The 20,624-nt window shown below is 42.6% G+C and overlaps 1 protein-coding gene across 2 annotated transcripts in view; it reads right to left on the reverse strand.

Moving 5' to 3' along the window:
- The window catches only part of LOC306704597 (rho GTPase-activating protein 7), a 29,528-nt gene extending 15,321 nt beyond the window's left edge, over positions 1 to 14,207 (reverse strand). For both annotated transcript variants that reach the window (XM_079171018.1, XM_079171017.1), the window contains exons 1-8: positions 14,034 to 14,207; positions 5,255 to 5,326; positions 5,054 to 5,135; positions 4,448 to 4,511; positions 3,134 to 3,738; positions 2,774 to 2,990; positions 2,251 to 2,628; positions 271 to 602 (exon numbers count right to left, since the gene is read on the reverse strand). In XM_079171018.1, coding sequence (XP_079027144.1) covers positions 271 to 602; positions 2,251 to 2,628; positions 2,774 to 2,990; positions 3,134 to 3,738; positions 4,448 to 4,511; positions 5,054 to 5,135; positions 5,255 to 5,326; positions 14,034 to 14,046 — 1,763 coding nt within the window. In that variant the 5' untranslated portion in view covers positions 14,047 to 14,207. The remainder of the gene's footprint in view (positions 1 to 270; positions 603 to 2,250; positions 2,629 to 2,773; positions 2,991 to 3,133; positions 3,739 to 4,447; positions 4,512 to 5,053; positions 5,136 to 5,254; positions 5,327 to 14,033) is intronic.
- Positions 14,208 to 20,624: the final 6,417 nt, after the last annotated feature.

The raw sequence follows: 20,624 nt of genomic DNA on the forward strand, positions 1-20,624 counted from the left end.
TCAGCCGGACACAGAGGCTTCCATTCACAAATATCCAGGGAGACTCAAAGTGTTGCTTGTATTTATTTGACCTGAATCTTGATGCTGATCAATATTTGGCAAAGAAATGTCCTTTTAACTTAGGGAACGTAAATGTCACTTCTTTGTTCTTTGTGTCTTTTTAAGGACCCTGACTTGTGACACAATTTGTGTAATTTAGTTTGTGAAATATGATACGTTCTATACATAAACCTTGATTTAATTGCAGCGTTACACTCCGAGCTTTCTCACCTGCATCTGGGTTGTGGTGATCTGGTCTTTGGCTCCTCTCCATTCACAGGCACCTCCTCATGGCTCTTTACCTCCTCCGGATGCTGCGCCTCCAGGTGCACGTGGCTGGGGGAAGACGGGCACGGGGAGGCCGCCGACGAGCCGCGACCGGTTGAGTCCTGGGAGGAAGACGAGGACAAGGAGGAAGAAGAGGAGGAGGAGGAACCTCTTTGACAGTCGTCCTCGGATAGATTCTCAGACCACGTGGACACCAGTTTCTGGAGGTTGCCGATCCGCTCCAAAACGCTGTCCAGAGCAGAGAACACATCTTCGCCTGACAACAGTCGACTCACCTGAGAGAGGAAAACCATTTGAGAAAAGATCAAAGGAAAATTCCCCAAAGAAATGTTTCTCACCAAAACTAATTGACAAGACACTAAACCTACTAGTTTAAATGAGTAACTTCACTAACACACTGGACAATATTACATTTTTTAATTACCACACATAGAATGCCCAAAAGGAATCAGTTCATTGATTCAGCAGATTTTGTAAATGAAGGAGTTCATTGCCATACAGCAGTTCACTCAATTTCTTCAAGGGTCAGAAGTAAAACATGCCGTTACCTAACGATTTCTCTTTGCCCTCCACGGCTGCCATGTTTTGTCAAAGAGGGTTCCAACTTTATTCCAAATTGCACCTCTTCTACTTTGGGTGTAGTTATGTCTGAAGAAGGACGATTAATTCAGACCGATTATTGTATCGCTTTAATCTAAAATGGAATTTTTTATACGAGCACTCGCAAAATTATTTCTGGCCTTATGGGAAAACAGCTTAGCAATATCAGTGTCATTGATTGAAGACCCGTGTCTTTATAGACTTTAACTTTTAGATTGTCTTTGCGTGGGGCTTTATCCATCCTTTAGTCGAGAGGCAGGAAAGCCAATTAGTCATTTTATTCTCTCTGGAAAACCTTTACTGAAGGGAACAGACGGTGGAACTTTACAGCCATGTTACACAAAATAACCATAACGTATCGTTCATGTTGATCCCTAATAGTGACTCATCAATTACCTCAGCAGGTAAAAATCTTCTCGCTGATCTGTTCTGTAATTTTGGATCCACAAAGTCATAGCCAGGTGCAACAAAAGATAGAACTACAGTATATGTGTTCCTTGAACCCACTCGTCCACAGCAGTTCAGCACCACGGACAGAAGCCTTTCAACAGAGCGAGCTCCACTCTGCTGTGCCGCTCTTCAGTTTGTTCCCAGGATTTTCATCAGTTTGTTGCCCTCTCATATGAATATCACACACACACACACATGCCAGCATGACTCTCCTCATTATTCCACTTTGATTTTTTTGTTGCTTCACAACATGAAGAATGAAACAACAAGTGAAAGAGGGGCATCACATCTTCTGCTGCTTTCATTAGCTAGTTATATTTATAGAAAATCATATTGCAATGTATTTGTTAAGAGTTATATGTAATGACTACACTCAGTAAACTCTGGTTTGAAGAATTCAAACTGTCAAAAGAACCGGGACATGTGATATTTCCTCTGACTACGTTTACAAGCAAAAATTGTTCCGACTGTTTCTGAAGGGTGAACTCGAAAGCGGAGAAAGATTTTCGTTCGCACACACACTTTCGTACAGTCTCCCCTCTAGATATTTATGATGTTGTACTCGCATGAAAAGTGCTGGAAGTAGTTGTGTTGAAAAATTGAAAAAAGAGAAAATGAGAGAGAAGTTTAAACCCTGCATACTTCTACACACCTGCATGAAGTGGACGGGATCGTCGGATTGTTTGAAGTTGCTAAAATTAGCGAATGCATTCCCACAAATTCTGCTGTTGGAACGAGGGTTTCAAACACTGATCGACACTAAGGCCTTAAAGTAAATGGATGCTAGACCACCTCTAAATGTATATATATAATATATAATCTATATATGACAATAAATACAAGTAACAGTGGAGTAACAGTCTTTGGACCCACCTCTGACTCCTCACCCATCCTTTCTGCATCACTGCCACTTCCGCCGCTGCCTCCTTCACTTTCAGACAGCTGCTGGTCGTCGGGCACGTTGTCGTAGATGCTCAGCCGATGATCCAGCACGGCGAGCGGACTCGGGACTCCCGGTACCTGGTCGCCGGCGGCCAGAGACGACGTGCCGTGCCGGCAACCGTGTCGCCCCCGGTAGCCGTGGAAACTCCCGGTCCTCCAGTTGACGGAGGTGTCGTCGATGACGGGGGAGAGCGGGGGGTGCTTGTGTGCGAGAGAGGTGGGGAAGGTCCCCGGTTTGTGCCCGTTGGGGACCTGGAAGATCAGACTCGCGGGGCTGCTGTTGTTGTTGTTGATCTGGTTTCTGAAGTCCTGGGAGGGTGACCGGATGGATGAATAAAGTACTCAGGGAATATAATAGAGCATTTATTTCATATTATTCAAAATGTCCATTTATAATACCACAGCTGTACTAGCCAATTTTAGCATGTTAACGAGCTACATTCCTTGGACTGACCTCTGTTCCTGTGTGGTTCTGGTTGTTCCAGGTCGCTCCACCGACGACCCCGACGCCGCTGTTGGAGCGTTTGCAGTTACTCCTGACCCGGGTGACCGGGCTGGGCGTACTGACGTTGCTGCTGCTTTCAGAGTGGCTGTTGCTGCTGCTGCTGCTGCTGACGGTGTGAGGAGACGAGGGCGAGGAGGACGCACGGCTGTCGGGTCGACCCTGCAGGCTGGAAAACATTCAGGTAGAACTCTACAGTTAAAGCTGCACTGGGAACGACCTGCAGTTAGTTTTAAAATAGTTTTAAAACAGTAGATAATGTTGTGAAAAAATCTTCTGGGTTTTTAAAAGATTGCAATCCACAATCCTGACCTTGATGGGCAGTGCAGCCTCTCCATCCTCTCCTCCTCCTGGACCTGAACTGGACCACTGATAACGTGCCGGGCCCGACTCCCGCCGTTACAACCACGGCTGTGAGCAGACGGGAGGAGGCCAGTCGTTCCCCTCAGCCTCAGTTTCTCCATCTTCCTCAGCAGACTCGTGCCCTTCTTCCTGGGCGGTTTGTCTGGGAGGCAGCCTTCTGCATCCGGAGTCCTGGTGAATGATCCTCCACCACATCCATCAGGGGAGGGGGGTCCACTAAACGAGGGGTCTACAAAATGAATCTTGTTGGTGGAGGAGCAGCGGGAGGAGCTCCCGCTGGTCTCCTGGTCGTCTGAGGGGGTTGTGATGGCGTCTCTGTGACCCTTGTGGTGTCCGTTGTGGCCCTCGCTCTCAGTGCTGCTGGAGCTGTGGATGGAGCAGACGTCATGGCGGTCGCCGACGTCACACAGAGAAGCATTCTGGCGTCCGGTGGCGTTTTCAGACAAGCAAAGGATGTCCATCGCGGAGTCGAGGCGACGCCATCGTCGGATCCGCCTGTCGTAGGTCCAGTTAGGGCTGATGGCACAGAAGTCTTCTTCGTCAAAGTCGTCTCCCTGGAAGAAGAAGGAGGGTTCAATAGCACAGACAAGGGCGCACACAAATCTGGATATACCACACAAATATTACCCACAAACAAACATTACAGACACAATATGCACGGACACTAATATATGCATGTAGGCACGACAATGTGCAAACAGAACACTCAGACAAACACAGAGGCCTGACATTTACACAAACACAAAGATGTTTTCAATAACTTACACAAGCATGAACATCATTATACATTCATGCAAACAAAGCATATGAACATCACATATTTCATTTAGAATTTAAAATGTAGTTTGATTGCTTTGATAATATATTGTGGATTTAGCAACGCCGTGTGACTTAAAGGGACACATTAAACAAATGAAGATCATCTTACTGTGTCTAAAAAAGTTTTAAAAATCAGAGTTAGAACACAGAATAATGAAGAATGTACTGGATGATAGATACAATGTCTAAGTTGTTTTTGTTAATCCAGTTGGAATTTACAAAAATAAAATAACATAAAAAACTTCAGCTTTCAGTTTTCCTGGACTTCACTTTCTCCTAGAAAGAGGAACTGGAGGAGGAGGAATGATCACTTTGTATCAGTCAAAATCAAGTGCTGCTTAATGGGGAGGTTTCATGGTGTGACACCCCCCCGCGGGCTCGGCCCGCCTCGATACGAGAGTCCTGCTGTGTTCGAGTTTCTCGGTGTTTGCTCTCAACACTCACCCTGCGTTTTGATCTCCGTGGCTCCAGCCTCATTTCCACACTTTTATTTAGAGTGCTTAATCTCCTGAAAGATGGGAGGAGAGATGAGAGTGGATGGTGTTCAGACAGGCAGTGTCACACAACGGTGACCTGCTGTACAAAAACTTTACATTTGCCAATTAATTTCTGATACTGATGCCAAAATGTAAGCAAGAGCTTGTGTTTCAGGACAAGCTTGTGACCAGAAGGCAGCTAGTTTAATCCCTGGACCAACGAGATAAATCTGAGGAAACGGCAGCATTTGCCCGTCCCTCATTACCACCACTGTGATGCCCTTGAGCAAGGCACTAAACCTCTAACTGCTCCACTGGAGCATCTTATTGACTACAGATCACAATGCAGTTGTAGTAAGTGAATGTGAAGCAGAATGTTCCTGCAAAAGGGTCTAAAGAGACGAAACTAAACATTTCCCAGTGGAACTAGCATGCATGGTAAAGTACAGTTAAAGTAATACTAAACATGCTATTAGCTGCTGCGTGGTCGTGTTGAATTACATTTAATTATAAAAGCATGTTCACAATATCATATCCACGCGTCCTGTGGATTTAGAAGTGCACCTGTGTTTACCTGCAGAGTGAATCGAGGGCATCCTTATCCAGGAAGTGGTGATCACGCTTCGCCCACTCAATGTCAATGGGAACCCTGCAGTCTGACACACACACACACACACACACACACACACACACACACACACACACACAAGACACATGAAACACTAAGACATTGTTTGTATCATCTTGGTGATTACACTAACACCCTCATATTTACCTTTGAATAATTGCACATACTGAGGGAAGCCGGCCGCTTGCAGCCAATCGCAGGCCTCCTTGGCTTCAATCTCTGCAAACACAGCATTTGATTCAATTAAAAATCATTTCACGCTCCGCCCGCTTTAAGAGGGCAAATATTTGCCCTTAATCAGTCGCGTGTTTATGAAGTTAAATTACATTTGCATTTGGGGAGAAACTGGAAGCACATGCAGGCTATTAATTAACTGTGACTCTTGGAAGAGGCCATTTTAATTACTGCTAATTGGCTGTGTGTGGAGATGAGGGCTTCTGAGAGAGAAGGACACGTGATTTCTTTCATGTTTCCCTCCTCTCTATTTTCTAGATTCGCCATCAATGTGCACACAAAGAAGTTCTCACATTGCCACTCATTTGCTCGTGATACCCATGATTCATTTCAAAAGGTGTGTGTTTTGTCAAACATAGATCCAATTATCTCATGGACATCACGTGTACTTGAGAATCCTGGTGCCGATGTTGAGCTCTTATCATGATGTAAGAGGCTGAAAAGCCCAAACATCACAGCCACCCGCACTCTGCTTTTCAAATCGGGTTACATAAAAAAAAAAAAAGGCAAATTCTGCTCCTTTTTTCTTGCTTTGACTGTGATTTTTGAAGGACTAGCTGCTACATTAGCATTTGTTTCAACCGAAGTTGATGAAGAGAAAGAACAAACAGACAAGAGACCCAAGAGAAAGTAAGACATCAACCCAAATGTCACTGAAGGATGCTATTCACAATGGCAGAGAGTATCCAGGTATTTCTTCTCCTCTTGTTCTTATCTTTTAAAGAAGAACCGAAATATCCTTTGTTTTTGTTCTGACTTGTGCACTTCACACGAGTTCATCATCCCTGGTAAGATGGAAAATCATGCACAATAACTGCACAATCAATTTAGTTATTCACACAAAAAGTGTGGTAAACCCCAAACATGTCATAATCTTTAATATCGTGATATATAAATGTCCCAGTCCATTGTTCCCCAGCTTGCTCCTATAGTCCATGTCGATGTGTCCTTGTATGAATGTTAGTCCTGAGCAGGTGGCACCTTGCATAGTAGCCCCGGCTATGAATAGAATATGAGCGTGTAGTGTTAAAGCGCTGTGAGTGGTCGGAAGACTGGAAAAGTCCATTTACCATCTTCTTTCCTCTTAAAAGTTCATGAAATCCTGAAATAAAAGATGTTGATGATGAGAAGAAACACAACTATAAACAGGCCGTTAACCTCTTCTGCAGTCAAGTATTTCTTTCACATGAGAGACTCTGAAGCAAAGTATTATTAGAAAAGACCGAGTGGAAAAGAAAACATTCTGGCGTGAAGCATAAAAATGATTTGTTGATCCAGGATGTTTACAATAAGGAGCGACAGAAATCATTTTCTCAGTCTGGTTGCACAGCCCAGAAGAGGATTTGGATTTTCTGAGGGGGTCTCAACATATTTGTCCACTACAGCCCTCCCTGAAATGTTAAACGTGCTCTCTCTCTCTCTCTCTCTCTCTCTCTCTCTCCGTGAACAAGAGGCCCGTCACGGGGAGAATACCAGCCAAGGGCATTTCTTGTTTTCATATTCAAACAGCATGAAATATGGCCGACATTAGGCTCCACTACAGAACAACAGCAGCAGTTTGCCCATGACTGATCGGGTCTCCAAACACTTCTTGTCTGGTGCTCGTGTTTTTTTTACTGCCTACTTATTCACTTCAGTGAGACTTGGAAGGGAAGGCGCCTAATTCACATTTCATTCTTTGGTGACTTTTTGAAAAGTTTTCTTTCTAAAAATTCACCAGACAGCAGGATGGAAACTTGGCGTATGAAGTGGTCTCGCTATTTCCCCCCCGAGACACCCGAGGATCCGGAGAACAGCGCGACACAAAGCAGATGGCCCAGATACGTAAACACTTGTGGGGGAAATTCAGCAAAAATGGCAATCATCAAAATGACAGAAGAGGGAGGACAGACAGACAGAAGTAAACTGACTTTACGTGAGTAGCAGCCAAAGAAATTAACGGCTTGCACGGTAAGATGCAGAGGGGATCGCCAGAAGTACGTTCATCCTGACCCAAAAGTCCTGCTTGTTAAACATCTGAGAGCAGAGCCCATTTTCCGGCGTTGCGATGGAGATGTGACATTTGAGATAGAAAAGGGATCAAGTGTGCTTGCAGAGCGGCGGCCTCGCACGTCCGCGAGAGGATCTGTAAATCCAGGGATATGCGACTCTACCAGAGTTAGAGCCCTGAACTTAACGAGACACCCGCACCACTTTCTCTCAGTGCCGACATCACTCCGCGCACCGTCCCTATCCACCGCTAACACTGAAAAATCACAGCCTGTCATTCTGCAACCTTGAGGGGTCACAAGTTAAAAAGCTCTTGACGTTTAAACCGGTTTTCTACTTTAAATAGGTCTAATATTCTGCTTTAAGGCAATCGTGGCTCAGAGCTTAGAGAAGGAGCTTCTGTTGAACATGTTTGAGGTTACAGTCCTCATGCCTGCAGGGTACATCTCAGAGGGGGAAGTGAATGATTATCATTTTTAGAATTATTTCAGAAGTCCTTGTGTGAAGCGCTCAAACCCAAATAACTGGAGGGCAGTTTGCGGATGGAAATGGATTGGCCCTGCATTGTAGTTGGAACTGAGATACGAGTTGAAGTCAAAAGAATGAATCAGACGGAGTCAGTCGAACCTGGATGAGAGGAGAAAGCCCCAAAGCAAAGGTTTGTTTTCTTTCATTCCTTACATGCTACAAGGTGTTTGGCTGTTAAAGCAACACTCGGCATCCTCACAACTTCGGAGGCTCCAAAAGGCAGCAAGACGTAAAATGAAAAGATTTCAACATCAAAACACAGAAATACAGGAAGCCCAGACAGGTAGAATGCACTCGGTGTGCTTGTGTTTACCAACCCCTCTGCCTGCCCAAAAGAACACCCAAGAGATACCAAAGAGGAGAGAGGAGAGGAAAAAGATCCAACGGTGTGAGTCCACTGTTCTCCGCACGGAGTGCTAGCTCACTTCTAGGCAGGAGATAGATTTCAGACTTTCAGATGTGATTCACCTCTTCCATGTCGATAGAAAAGTCTCCAAAGTTTTGCTTTGCCATGGAGACCTTTTCTCTCCGACGTTAGAGGATACCTTGCTACTTCTCCTCCTCGTCCGTGGCTCTCAGCCCCATGCTCAAATCATTTCCTAAAAACAGCCGGGAACTAAAGTTATTTAAAACAGGTGTAAAACAACACAACTTGTTGGGACTATCTCCAGAAGTATCTGCATGTTGGTGCCAAGTTTGAACAAGGTAGGAGTAGAGCCAAAAAAACAAGATGTATTGGGAAATAATTAGCTGGCACAGGCGATGCTGCTTGGCTAAATAGCAACATGGTAGCGACATCTGCGTTTCCTAGAGAATGTGTCCTCTCTTGATGAAACACAGCCTCCCCGTTTGGTTGATTAGTTTGATATAACAGTGATGACGACCTTTTGAGGGGTCGATACAGGAACACAGCGGACGTGGTTGCACATTTTAAGCTTAAGTTATATCACGTACAGGTATACCTAAATATTGCACTGTCGACAACTGCATCTTTAACATTGACTGTTATTTTTGATTCAGTTTAATTCAATTCAAATGGATTTATTGGCATGACGTAACACTGTACATATCGCCAAAGCATGTTTAAACGTTAAAAGGATCATATGAAAAGTATTATATATTATCATAGTGCCTCTAAATACTTACGCTACGTGTATGCTGGCTAAGTGAGCCTCATGGTCAAATGAATGACATCAGTGCAGCCGCATACATCGCCAGTGACGGAGTAGAAGGTTAAATCAAATACAGCAGCAGAGCAGCGTTCTGCGCAATGTGATTGGTTGATTCCTTAAACTGCGAAGTGAAAGCTCAGAAAAATCAACCTTGTTCCATAAAAAAAATGACAACTTTTTTTTTTTGGCTGCATAATATTCACATTCTGCTTGAAAGTATTCACGAAAAAATAACAAAAAACATTTGAAAAAAAATATTGAGGCGATCACACAAAAAATAGCCCCTCCCATGTGTAAAGGCCTGAACACAAAGCTGACCTCATTACCACGTGAATCACGAGTCCAGCGAGGAACAAAACACTCCACACCTGTCAGAGGCAACAACATACTTCACACTCTGCTGGGATGTTCTGTCACCGACTTCGACTGCCACATTCAGGGGGCGCCTCTCTACTCAGCTCAGCGTTTACGTGACTGATGCTATCTCCTGGGCTCCAGTATTGGCCACAGCAGGCAATGGCCTCTTCCCTTTTCCAAATGACTCTGCCTCTGAGGAAGTTGTGATTTGGCCCCTCTGGGCTCCGATAAGAGATTTGGATATGCGATTGGTTGCGGCTCCGCCCTGCTAGCGCCAGGAAACTTGGACAGCGTGTGTGTCTGGATGCTGAGACGTGCTCAGCGGACCGTTTGTGTTTGGTGTGTTGGGGTTTAAAGCTTTTCTGTCAGGGCAATCACTGCAAACTACTTCAGAGAAAAAGACAAACGTAATACAATCAAAGGATTTGAGGTCCCGTTTTGACATATTCTTTTCCTTTTGAGGCTGATCACGGTGTGTGTCTTCTGACAACAACTTCAAGAGTCGATGTTATCATCAATCAACAATTATCAACCGTTCATGAATCAGCCACTGCCCCGCTTGCAGTTCAGGGAGACGCTCGAGTGCGTCTCACAGGCCTGGAGAGGTGAGGTTAAAGATCAGAGGTATACGTCAGCTGTCAAACCGGAGGACAACGTTTCCCTCTACCTATTGCACGGTTCCTCTGATGGTATTCTCCTGTCAGTCAAGTCAGCTCAGCAAGGGGAAGTTTAAGATGTCTGTGCCTGTGGACAACACAACTCTTCTGATGAACCAGCCTGACATGTGTGTTGAAGCTGCACACAAAACTAACTTTAATATTGAAAAATATATTTTTTAAAATCCAATGCTCATCAGAAGTATTGCTGCGTCTTTGTCCTGCATATTTTGTATTATGAGTTATTAAAAAAAAGGCTTTTGAAAATTCCCTTCTTTCTATGCGTCTCAGTGATATCCTGCCATCCTGTAATAATCCTGCTGGCATGACAGAATATATTGTGATAAACCAGACTCCATTTGGTTTTGAGATTAGCTAGCTAAAAGTCAGCCATTGTATAAATTATCTCACAGTATGAACTTGAATCTGTGTCGGCGAGCTAATACAAAAGCAAACAGGTGAATTACTGAGTCGACTCCATGTTTCTGCTGCTGGTTAACGTTGTGAGGTGGATGCGGGTGTAATGTTCATGTGACTCAGTGAGCAGCGTCGTCTTGTCAATCAACTTTTGTTTTCACACGGGACACACATATTCTAATCTCATCTAATTTAATTGTCTGTTTTGCAAAACATACATGCCTAAAGTTATATTATATGTATTTTACTTTACAAATCTATTTTATTCTGTATAAACAGGGTCCTTTTACACGTATTTCTACTCACTTAAAATAATCCCAGGAGCCATCTAGAGCCCCTAGACACACACCAATATCCGTCTATGGTCACGTTTACAATATTTAAGGTTGTGGTTTAGGTTTAGTATTACTTAAGGTATTAAATGAGAAACACACAATGTCCCCTAATATGTTAGTGGGAATGGCAAGGCTGATCTCTGGCTTTTAATTTTAATTTTATTTATTCATGTTCTAGTTCAGCATCTTTTCAAGATAACGTGCTATACAGTATTTTACGTTTTTTTTGTTATTTGTATTCTAATATACTATAATATGATTTCAGACTTTTCATGAGATTTCTAGACACACACACACACACACACACACACACACACACACACACACACACACACACACACACACACACACACACACACACACACACACACACACACACACGCACACACACACGCACACACGCACACAGAACATGACTTGGCTCGGCTGGCAGGTATATCTGCATGAGCTCATACATAGATAGACATAATCCTGCAGTATAATCATTCCTGCATGCTGTTGCCAGTCGTTGCTAACAACACTGTCTGTCCTGAGACTCCGTGCCAGTGGAAAGATGGCTTTACTAAGTTCGTATAAACATTCTCAGGTTTACCGTGAAGCAAATTGGAGGAACTACAGGGTATTTCATAAAAACAGATATGACACAAAGCCCGGCACCGTGTCACCGGGCAGAACACCAGCTGCTGACGAGCCAAACTGAACCACATGGAGGGATTTGTTTTATTATTATTTCTTTATTTTCTGTAATCTTAGAGCACTTCACCTGCTGTGTTCTCCTTCCAAAATAATGCTTTTCAGTTCACCTGCCAATGGCTGCTGAGAATTCCACCTGACAACAAGTTGTTTTTACTTGTCACATTAGATGACTCTACTTCAAAGTGTCATCCCTCCCTGTAATCAGTTCTGCTTTGTGCACAGAATCCTTCTGGCGTCCAAGATGAGACGTCTCTTTAAAAGTAAATACAATCTCTGGCCTTTCCCACAGTGAGAGAAATACTCGCACTCACCAGGAAAAGGATTACACAGCCCAACAGAGGACGCACATGAAGTCAATGCTTCACTCGCTGTTGGTCTGGGAAGGTTCAGTGACTCACTAGGTTATAGTCGGGCGTTGTCAGAAAGGCCAAAATTACTTTGCAGGTAATTGGGCAGCCTTTTACCATGATGTCATGCAGGCTGTAGAGCAGATGAGGAGCATACACCTGCTGAACCTGAGCGGACATCTGGACTCTCACTGGCCTCTGCATCCAACTATGGCAGCTATGCTGGAAGAATGTCGACCTTCCACTCGATCATCCAACTGATTTAATGAATTCATCTGAGGAATAAAATAGGCCATCGGGTTTCACTCTACTTCCACCACATCACCTTCCAAGCCTATCGCATTCACACACACAGCAGGCACAGCCTTCGGTAGCAACTTGGGGGTTAAGTGCATCACCCAAGGACAGATCGACCTGGAGTCGGGGATGAAGACGTTGGTCTTCCGATTGGAGGATGACTCGCTCTACCTCTGAGATGTGTGTGTGTGCATCATAGATCACCGTTCATAGCCACGGTTTGGTCATGTCTCTTACTGTTTCATTTAGTTTAGTGCAAAACTAAACGTCGTTTATAAGGTTAGTAGCTCAGCAGCCAACTATAATGCATCCGTGTTTTCACATCATGATTGTTTCTGTGGTTTCTGGCATCTTTTAGTAAACTTTTAATGAGGGAGGAAAGTGTCCAGACTCACACCGACGTATAACGCGCCTACACAAGCGGGAGAATGTTTATGCGGAAGTGTTTTAGCTAGTAAGGTTTTAGCGAAGATGCATTGTTTGGGAAGTAGTGAGTATACGACTGGATAGTTGTGTGAGAGTTTGTAAATGTTGTTTTGATATAGTTTTGCTGTTATTGGTTGATCGCCGCCTCGATTTACTTCATTCAAGTCATCAACTTTTCTCCATCTTTTGATTCTCCTGTCCACTCGGAGGCATGCGGGGAAACTGAAGTTTCCTTCAAGAGTTGAGGGTAACACGGGGCGAGCACATTGATGTACAGATGTTCATTTTGTGGGTGAAGTATTCCTTTAAAAGATGTTTTTCGTACATGTACTGGACACATCCATCATTCAGCAGGTGCTTTAGCTGCAAAGGGATTTTACAAGTTTTAGGCTAATGTGAGGCTAAGGATTAGCATTTGATTTTTTGATATACTCGGATTTTAGCACAGCTTTTCAGCAGCTCAAAATATTGATGCATTATGCTGCAGTGACCAACTCCATCACTTCAGTTCACTGTTAACTGAGTTACTTATAAATCTGAAAATTAGAGCCATAATATTCTTATTGTAGCACCGATGGAGAATGATTGCAGCTTTCCTTGTCACAAGCTGCTTCACACATTCACTGACACACAACAACATGGTGAGGAAGTTACATGTTGTGTAATGGGAGTGCAAATATAAATATGAGGTCCACTGATGTCACTGTTGAAAGCAGAAAGACAAAAATAAAACCAAAACTGCAGATCAGGTCACAGATTTCAGAATAAATGCAACCATTTTCAAATAATTTACATACGATTATCATACAGGAGTGCATTACTACACAGACATACATATATTGAAGTTTTTAGACTCAAAGTTTGAATATTTGCACACTATTATTTGGCAGGTGATCAATTCTCTACAACAGACCACACTTTAAAAGTAACCCACACACATTCAGAGTGAGTCCTACGCCGCTTTTGACAGAGAAAAAGCTTTTTATTCTAGTTCAAAACTGAGCTTGTGATGTTTTCCTGCCCACGGCCTTCAAACAATAAAGAGCTCTCAGAGGATGCCGGAGCGCTTCAAATTCCTTTCCTGCCCCGAGAATGAAGAACAACCCTGTTACGCTTTGACTAAAGCTGCTGATACATATTTACACAAAAATCTGTCAAAAACTACAGTGGCCAAGCATTCCTCCAGCCTCTAATGCACCCCATAATGTGAAGCCAGTCTTCGATTAATTCAACAAACTACCAGAAGAGACTTTTATAAGTAGCCCAGGAGCCAAAGTCTGCCTTATTAGGGCTGAATCAGATCCTCATTAAATACCACTCTTTAAGCTAATTAACCAATCATCTCCATAATGAATGTCATCAAGCATCAATTGTCAATTGTCATCTAAAAGAAAACAGGCAGAAGTGAATGGCTAAGAGTCTCATTATCTCCCCGTCTGTCATATAACAAATGAGCTGCAACACATACTCACTTGTGATCAACATGCTTCTTCTTGGATGGAGGGAAGTTTAACAAACTTCCATGTTACCGCCGAGAATGGATGTAGAGTCAGACGCTTAAAGATGTTTAAAGAATTAAGTCCAGAGGGAAAAATAATATATCCAATGTTGTAATAAAGCAGTAGTTTCCAGTAGTACTGGTCATGTTGGGCATCATGTTAATGAAGTCATTGTTGAAGATTTCCCCTACCACTCCCCTTCCTCTGGCCCCGACCGGACCATCTAAACACCAAGGGAGGGGGGGGGGGGGAGTCCTAAAAATAACCAGCGGTAAACACTTCAGACACATGAGCTTCAGACACACACACTGATATTACTTTGAGCTTCTGTGACTGTATAGAAGTGGAGGAAGGATCGGAGAGTCAAATTAGGGAGATAAAATCTGTACATGGGGAATGTTGCTGACCCTCCCTGGAAGGAAATGAAGGATCCCAGAGTGAGCTTTCTGCCCACTTGGTACAGGACTGACCGCAGATTTCCACAGGACAGGAGTTGGCTTTGAGGGGGGCAATTTATACTGTAATTCAAAAATAGGCAATTCAGAGGAGTGAGAAGTTCCACTTTGCCTCAAATGAGGTCTGTATTGAAACTCAGGATAGAAATCAATATTCACCTTTCTCTGCCCTGCATCACAACCCTCAGATGATGAAATTACAAAAAATACAGTAGCGTGGAAATTAACAAGACTTTCTCATTTTCAAGATTGAAGATTTTCCTCCGGTGCTGATCTCTGACCTGCTCATAGCAGTTAGCGTTGGCGGGGGAGAGCTTTAAGAAAAGGCCACTTCAGACGAAATGAAATACAGACTAATGCCTCAACACGGTGAGGAGAAAAGTCCTTGCCATGCCCTAATAGCCTGTAGTTCTCTTCAAGGTTTCATCTTGGCTCAGTCCAAGGTATACCATTAGCGTTAATGGCCTTCCATTTAACACGTAGGTGTTTGATTATGAGATTCTAAATGTGAAAGACTCCCTCAGAGGAGAAGAGACGAGAGTGGTCTGCATGATTCGCTACATTAATTCACAAGTGGAGGGGAAGAAAGTGGGAGTAGGTAAACAACTAATGGACTTTTTCACAGTCTGTCTAAAGTAACAGTGTCAGGATAAAACATTTGGCCGACCAGGGTCACCATCAAATCACCCCGACTCTAACTGGTTAATTATGTGTGTGTGAGGACAACACAGCTTCAGAGAGGACGGCTGCCATGTACTGCCTTACAATTTTTTTTGAAGCCATTAAATAACTCACCACCAATCGCATTTGTATTCCAACCTATTTTACCGCACTTTGAGTTATTCATGTATTTATTCATTTGCAAGCTCATATCAAAGTCACAGAGGGGAAAGAGAGGCCTGCAGTCTCTGGAGGCTGACAAGATGTTGACTAGAAATCAGGATTAAAGCAGAGCTCAGGGCCTGACCTCTGGCTCTGCTAACAAAAAGCCTCTCGCTCACTGCATGCGAGTGTCTGTCTGCTGTGTATAAAGGTTACACAAGACTGCATTTCCTTCTCTCAAGCAAGAGCCTCACGGGCGTCAGAGGAGGAAGAATCCAACAATACTCCCAGCGGATGGGAGTTTTTGTGTGTATGTGTGCAGTGTTTATATGTGGTACGTGCATGTGTGTGTACATATGTGTGTGTGTGTGTTTGAGGGAGGCAGTTACAGTATGCAAGGATGTGATGTGTTGTGTTTACTCTCACAAGCTTAGCCTTGTGTGTGTGTGCTCTGGGGCGTGTACGTGTTTGAGTTAACTTTGTGCTTTTACATGTGTCTGTGTGTGTGTGTGTGTGTGTGTGTGCGTGTGTGTGCGTGTAGTCCAATCTGAATCCAGCCTCTGAGGCTTCGAGGCTGGTATTTCCGATATAGCAGGACAGGAAGCGGCCTGCTCTCTTGAACTGTGTTCCTCCTTTTGAAAACTGCAGCACACACACTACAAGACCTATTACTTCATCAGTGTGTGTGTGTGTGTGAGAGAGACAGTTTCTGTATACATTTACATTTATATTTAACCATAAAAACAAGTAAAACAATTAGTCAATTCATCATTTCAAGTCATTTTTTTTAACGTAAAAACACATTATTTGGTTCCAGCTTCTCAAATGTGATTTAAATTTGCTGAAAAATAAATGGAATTCACACGTCAATGTCCACACACCACAGACCACACCACAGCACCCTGATGTCCTAACCAAACATATTATTATGGATACCACTTTGACAGTGCATTCAATTGATCATCAAAACAACCGCCTTCCTCTGTTTAGCCTCGCAAGAATTCACCAGAAGAGAGACAAAACTCTACTTAAAAGGCTAAGGACACCGCAGTGGGTGCAATTAGGCTACAGAGAGTAAATAGACCCAGAGGGCACCAGCCTTGTGCGCGTGATTAATTTGGCTCACATAGTGTGCTCCCCCGGTGATTAAATAAGGCAGGTGCAACTTTTTGTAATTTTTCATTTATTTACCTACGTAAAATAAAGCAAACCTTTAAACCAATGAAATGTAATTGTTATACTGTTGACGGTTGGTGTGAATTTAACCTCTTGCACCCGAGAACGCCAAAAAGGTCTCCGTTCTGTTCCAAATGTCGTAGAATGGACTTTTCATACAAAAATATTATCAATGCTTCATACATGCTATATACCAAATATATATATATATATACACCAAAAAAGATTCTGTTCAACACTATCTTGCAAGCCAGTGTACACACTCCAAACACAATTCTACACAAACTCAAATAAGCAACTAAAAGAATGTCCACAATATCACTCTTTTTTCGCCATGGCTGAGCCGACCACACACTCCGATAGGCGCTAATAAGAAGAAGCTAAATGCTGACACGGAAAACCGAAATAGCAGAAAACACGCCAATAACACACTGAATCCAAAGATATCTTCACTATTTATCTAAGTGAAACCACCACAGAGCCGTGAGCAAACAAGCACCAGAACAACAAACCAGCTTCACCGCTAATATTTCATAAACTTCTTACCTTTGTGCTGTTTTGATGTAAACAAAGGCATATTTCCCCGGGTCCTACACATCCTGTGGTGGCTCTGAACTGTTTCCTGAAGACATTGGGATCAATCTAACTTAGGGTAACTAACATTTGACCTATTTCAGTTTTGGCCAATGGGTTTGACCCATGGGGGCGGATCACGGTTTAACAAGAGGGAAATCCGTGAAGCCGTGTGCTTTTTTTATTTGAATTTTTAGCAATCCCACCTAAAGTCTATGTCAGTACAGACAGTCAGACAGCACCAGATATATTTAAAACAATTGTGTTTTGGTTTCTTAAGCTGGCTCTTTCAGTCAAGCAGACTGGCGTTAACATGTATATCTCCATGAATTATGTGGCTGCCAGCGCGACACACAACTGTACTACGGTTTTGAATCAAATCACAGTATTTTGTCACCGTAAACAAGCATATGTGACTTAATTTACACATCATAGCAAATCCACTTCTGTCTCTCTGTGTAATTCAACCAACAGCATGAATGTTACAGTCATCACTCCCAAAATACATCACAACCACAGCTTCCTCACAGGAATGAATGTCTTGATTAAATGCCTAAACCCTGTTTTTTTTTTCTCTGTGGAAGTAAACATTCACTGCTGCAGATGACTCAAACAGCCTCATGGTCTTCACAATCAATTAACTGGGGGGTCTGATTAGAGCTGATTTTAAGGTAATATTACAAAACACTGGGATGCCCTCCTGCAATACGAAACCCAACATGCTGTTTATTCAAGTGCATAATTGCAGGGTGACGGACAAACTCCCTTCATCTCTCTACAACTGTAAAACACAATAGCAAGGAGGTCTGTAGTTCAGATACTCAGCTTTTATACACTGAAAAAAATGACCAACTTAAAAAAAATATTTAAAAAATTTTAGTTTTCAAGTTATATTTTCAATTTGGTTGAAAGCAACATTATTGACTTGATTTAAATCAAAAATATTGCTTTGGCCAAAGACAACATTTTACATTCACACTAAGTAAATATGATTTATTTGAAAGACCACACACCATTTTTCACTTAGTTATAACTTAATTTCATCTAAGTCTAATTTTGACTTTCAAATAAACTAATTAAATTACTCTCATTTTGTTACACATAATTTGTTTAGTTTTTATCAAGTTATATTTTCAATTTGGTTGAAAGCAAAACATTTGACTTGATCTAAATCAAAATATTGCTTTGAAAAGTCAAAAAATTACATTCACACAAAGTAAAAGTATTATTTATTATAAAGACCATACACCTTTTTTGACTTTGGTACAACTTTATTTATAAATTTGGAAAAACCTAGTATTTTGTATTACATGAAAGCAAAGTTTTTACTTTACACTAAAGTAATTAAAATACTCTAATTTGTTAAACGTAAATGTATTAGTTTTTGCTACTGGTTAGTCACAGGAGATAGTATCTGCCTACACACTCCAGGATAACAGTTAGCAGGCGAAAATACTGTAGTCAGTGTGCGCAATACGCGGAGGAAATCGGGGGTCCACCAAACCTATTGCTCCAGTGATATTATGCTGAAGCAATACGTAGGATTTTATAAATGCAAGCCGAGGCGATCAACCGGGCTATACACGCTTTCCACACACATCACCAAGGCTTATCTCGTCAACAATAAGGCCACTCACTCACGCAACCACCAACTAAACAACCATGTTGCCACACAGCAGAATCCACACTGCACACTTGCCTCTCTCTCTCTAACCCGTCAGTCACAGCATGTTGAGTCGCTATTTTCAACCGAGTCTAAACACGATGTCAAAAGTAGGAACAAAAATAAATCCACTGCTTTTCAAGTTGTACGAGGTAACGTTGGGTTTTCTAATTCAGGCAACATTTGCATTGTGGCTCATTTGCAACAATGCCACTCAGAAACAACCGGGTATTCAATGCAATATATACAGACAAAAGGTTTGCACTTTGCGCTTACTACAGTAGTAAGCTTTTAAAGGACACATTTTTTGTAAAGATTTTTCCAGAGACGCACCAACGTTTTGCCGTTGAGGCTTTCAGGGGCTCAAACGCCAATCAAGGGGTCTCGGACCCCCCTACACTGACTGTTTAGGCATTCAAAATTTGGTGAAAAAAATGGGAGAAAGTTGGTGTGAAGTTTAAAGCACTAACTGGTTCACTCAAGTGATAGATGAGTGCCGTTTGTTTCAAAATGCCCATTCAGCTCCATCTCCAATGTTGTTGATATAACAAGCAGAAATGTCTGTTTGGGGATTTACTTGATGGATTGCTTTCTACTTGCCATCTTGTTATCTTCCTTCCAAAGTTCATCCTTATTTCCATGCCAAAACCTGCATATTACCATACTGTCAGCTATGTTTTCTTTTTGATGAATAGCCAGCTGCAGGAGAGTGTTCAAAGACTGGGCAGATGCAAATGTCTGCAGCTGTTTGTAAGCGAAGCTGTGACCGAAAGCACGGCGCTCAGGAAATTTCCTCAGATAATTTAAGGTTAAAAGGAAATTAAGGGAAAGGAACATCATTTAATGTGGTAAAGATAAAATCAACACTACAGCAATGGTGATTTTTTAAAATTGCTATATGCTGCTTTTAACTCGAGCTGCACATAAGGGTGAAATATTCCGGTGGCCACATACTTTTTGCAAATGTGTAGTCATTGAAAGATACAAAGATTAAATTTAAGGAATAGGGAATGAGCTATATACAAAGCAATTTATTAAAGTATGATTAGAATATAAGCAGCCTTTCGGCAACTCGCGCACAGTTCGACAGGCGCCTTATCCTGCTGAGTCACAGGGACGCCCCACAGCCGACCCTTCCAACTGTACTTGTTGACACAAACTATAAATAAAGCGTTCTCTGTTGTTTTGTTCTGGGCAGTGGATGGAAACCCGGGGACATTGCCAAGGGTCAGCAGAGCCCCTGGCACCGTGTTCAGAGATGTTATTACCAGGCTTTCAGCCCGATCATTGTTCCAAAATGTCTCTAAACACCAAGTGTGACAGTTGGCCTGTACTGGTGTAGTGACATCCTCCACTGAGGCCAAGTGTGGACGCTGATGAGGCACGAAGCTACACCTGGAGCCACTGCAGCTCATTTCTGTTCTCAAAAACACAACGTTTTGAGATCAATTTTGATTCATTGACATTATAAGTGACACATATTGTCAATGTTATTTCAATAGAAATGTTGACAGCTGTGTGATTACAGACATGGCTGCTTACTAGGAAGCTTTACCAATAAAAGTATCTATACTGGAGGATGTAGATTCGCTCAGGTAACATATACCGTACGATTATTAACAGTCTGCTAACTTTCCCGTGTTTTTGAAAGCGCATTGGGACACTATGAATTCACTGAAGTTTGTTATTCGGGTCATTGTCAAAGGTCTGTGTGTTCCTGTCAGGAAATCCTCCACCAACACCAGCTTCCCCACCTTCACCTCTGTCCAACAACAGACCTGACCTTCAATGCCACTGCCTGACCATGTCGTCCAATGGTGAAAACACTTCAATCCACTATGATGATGCAGTTTAAAACCCGACACAGGCTACAAC

Source organism: Pholis gunnellus (assembly GCF_910591455.1).
Source record: "Pholis gunnellus genome assembly, chromosome: 13".
Lineage (NCBI taxonomy): Eukaryota > Metazoa > Chordata > Actinopteri > Perciformes > Pholidae > Pholis > Pholis gunnellus.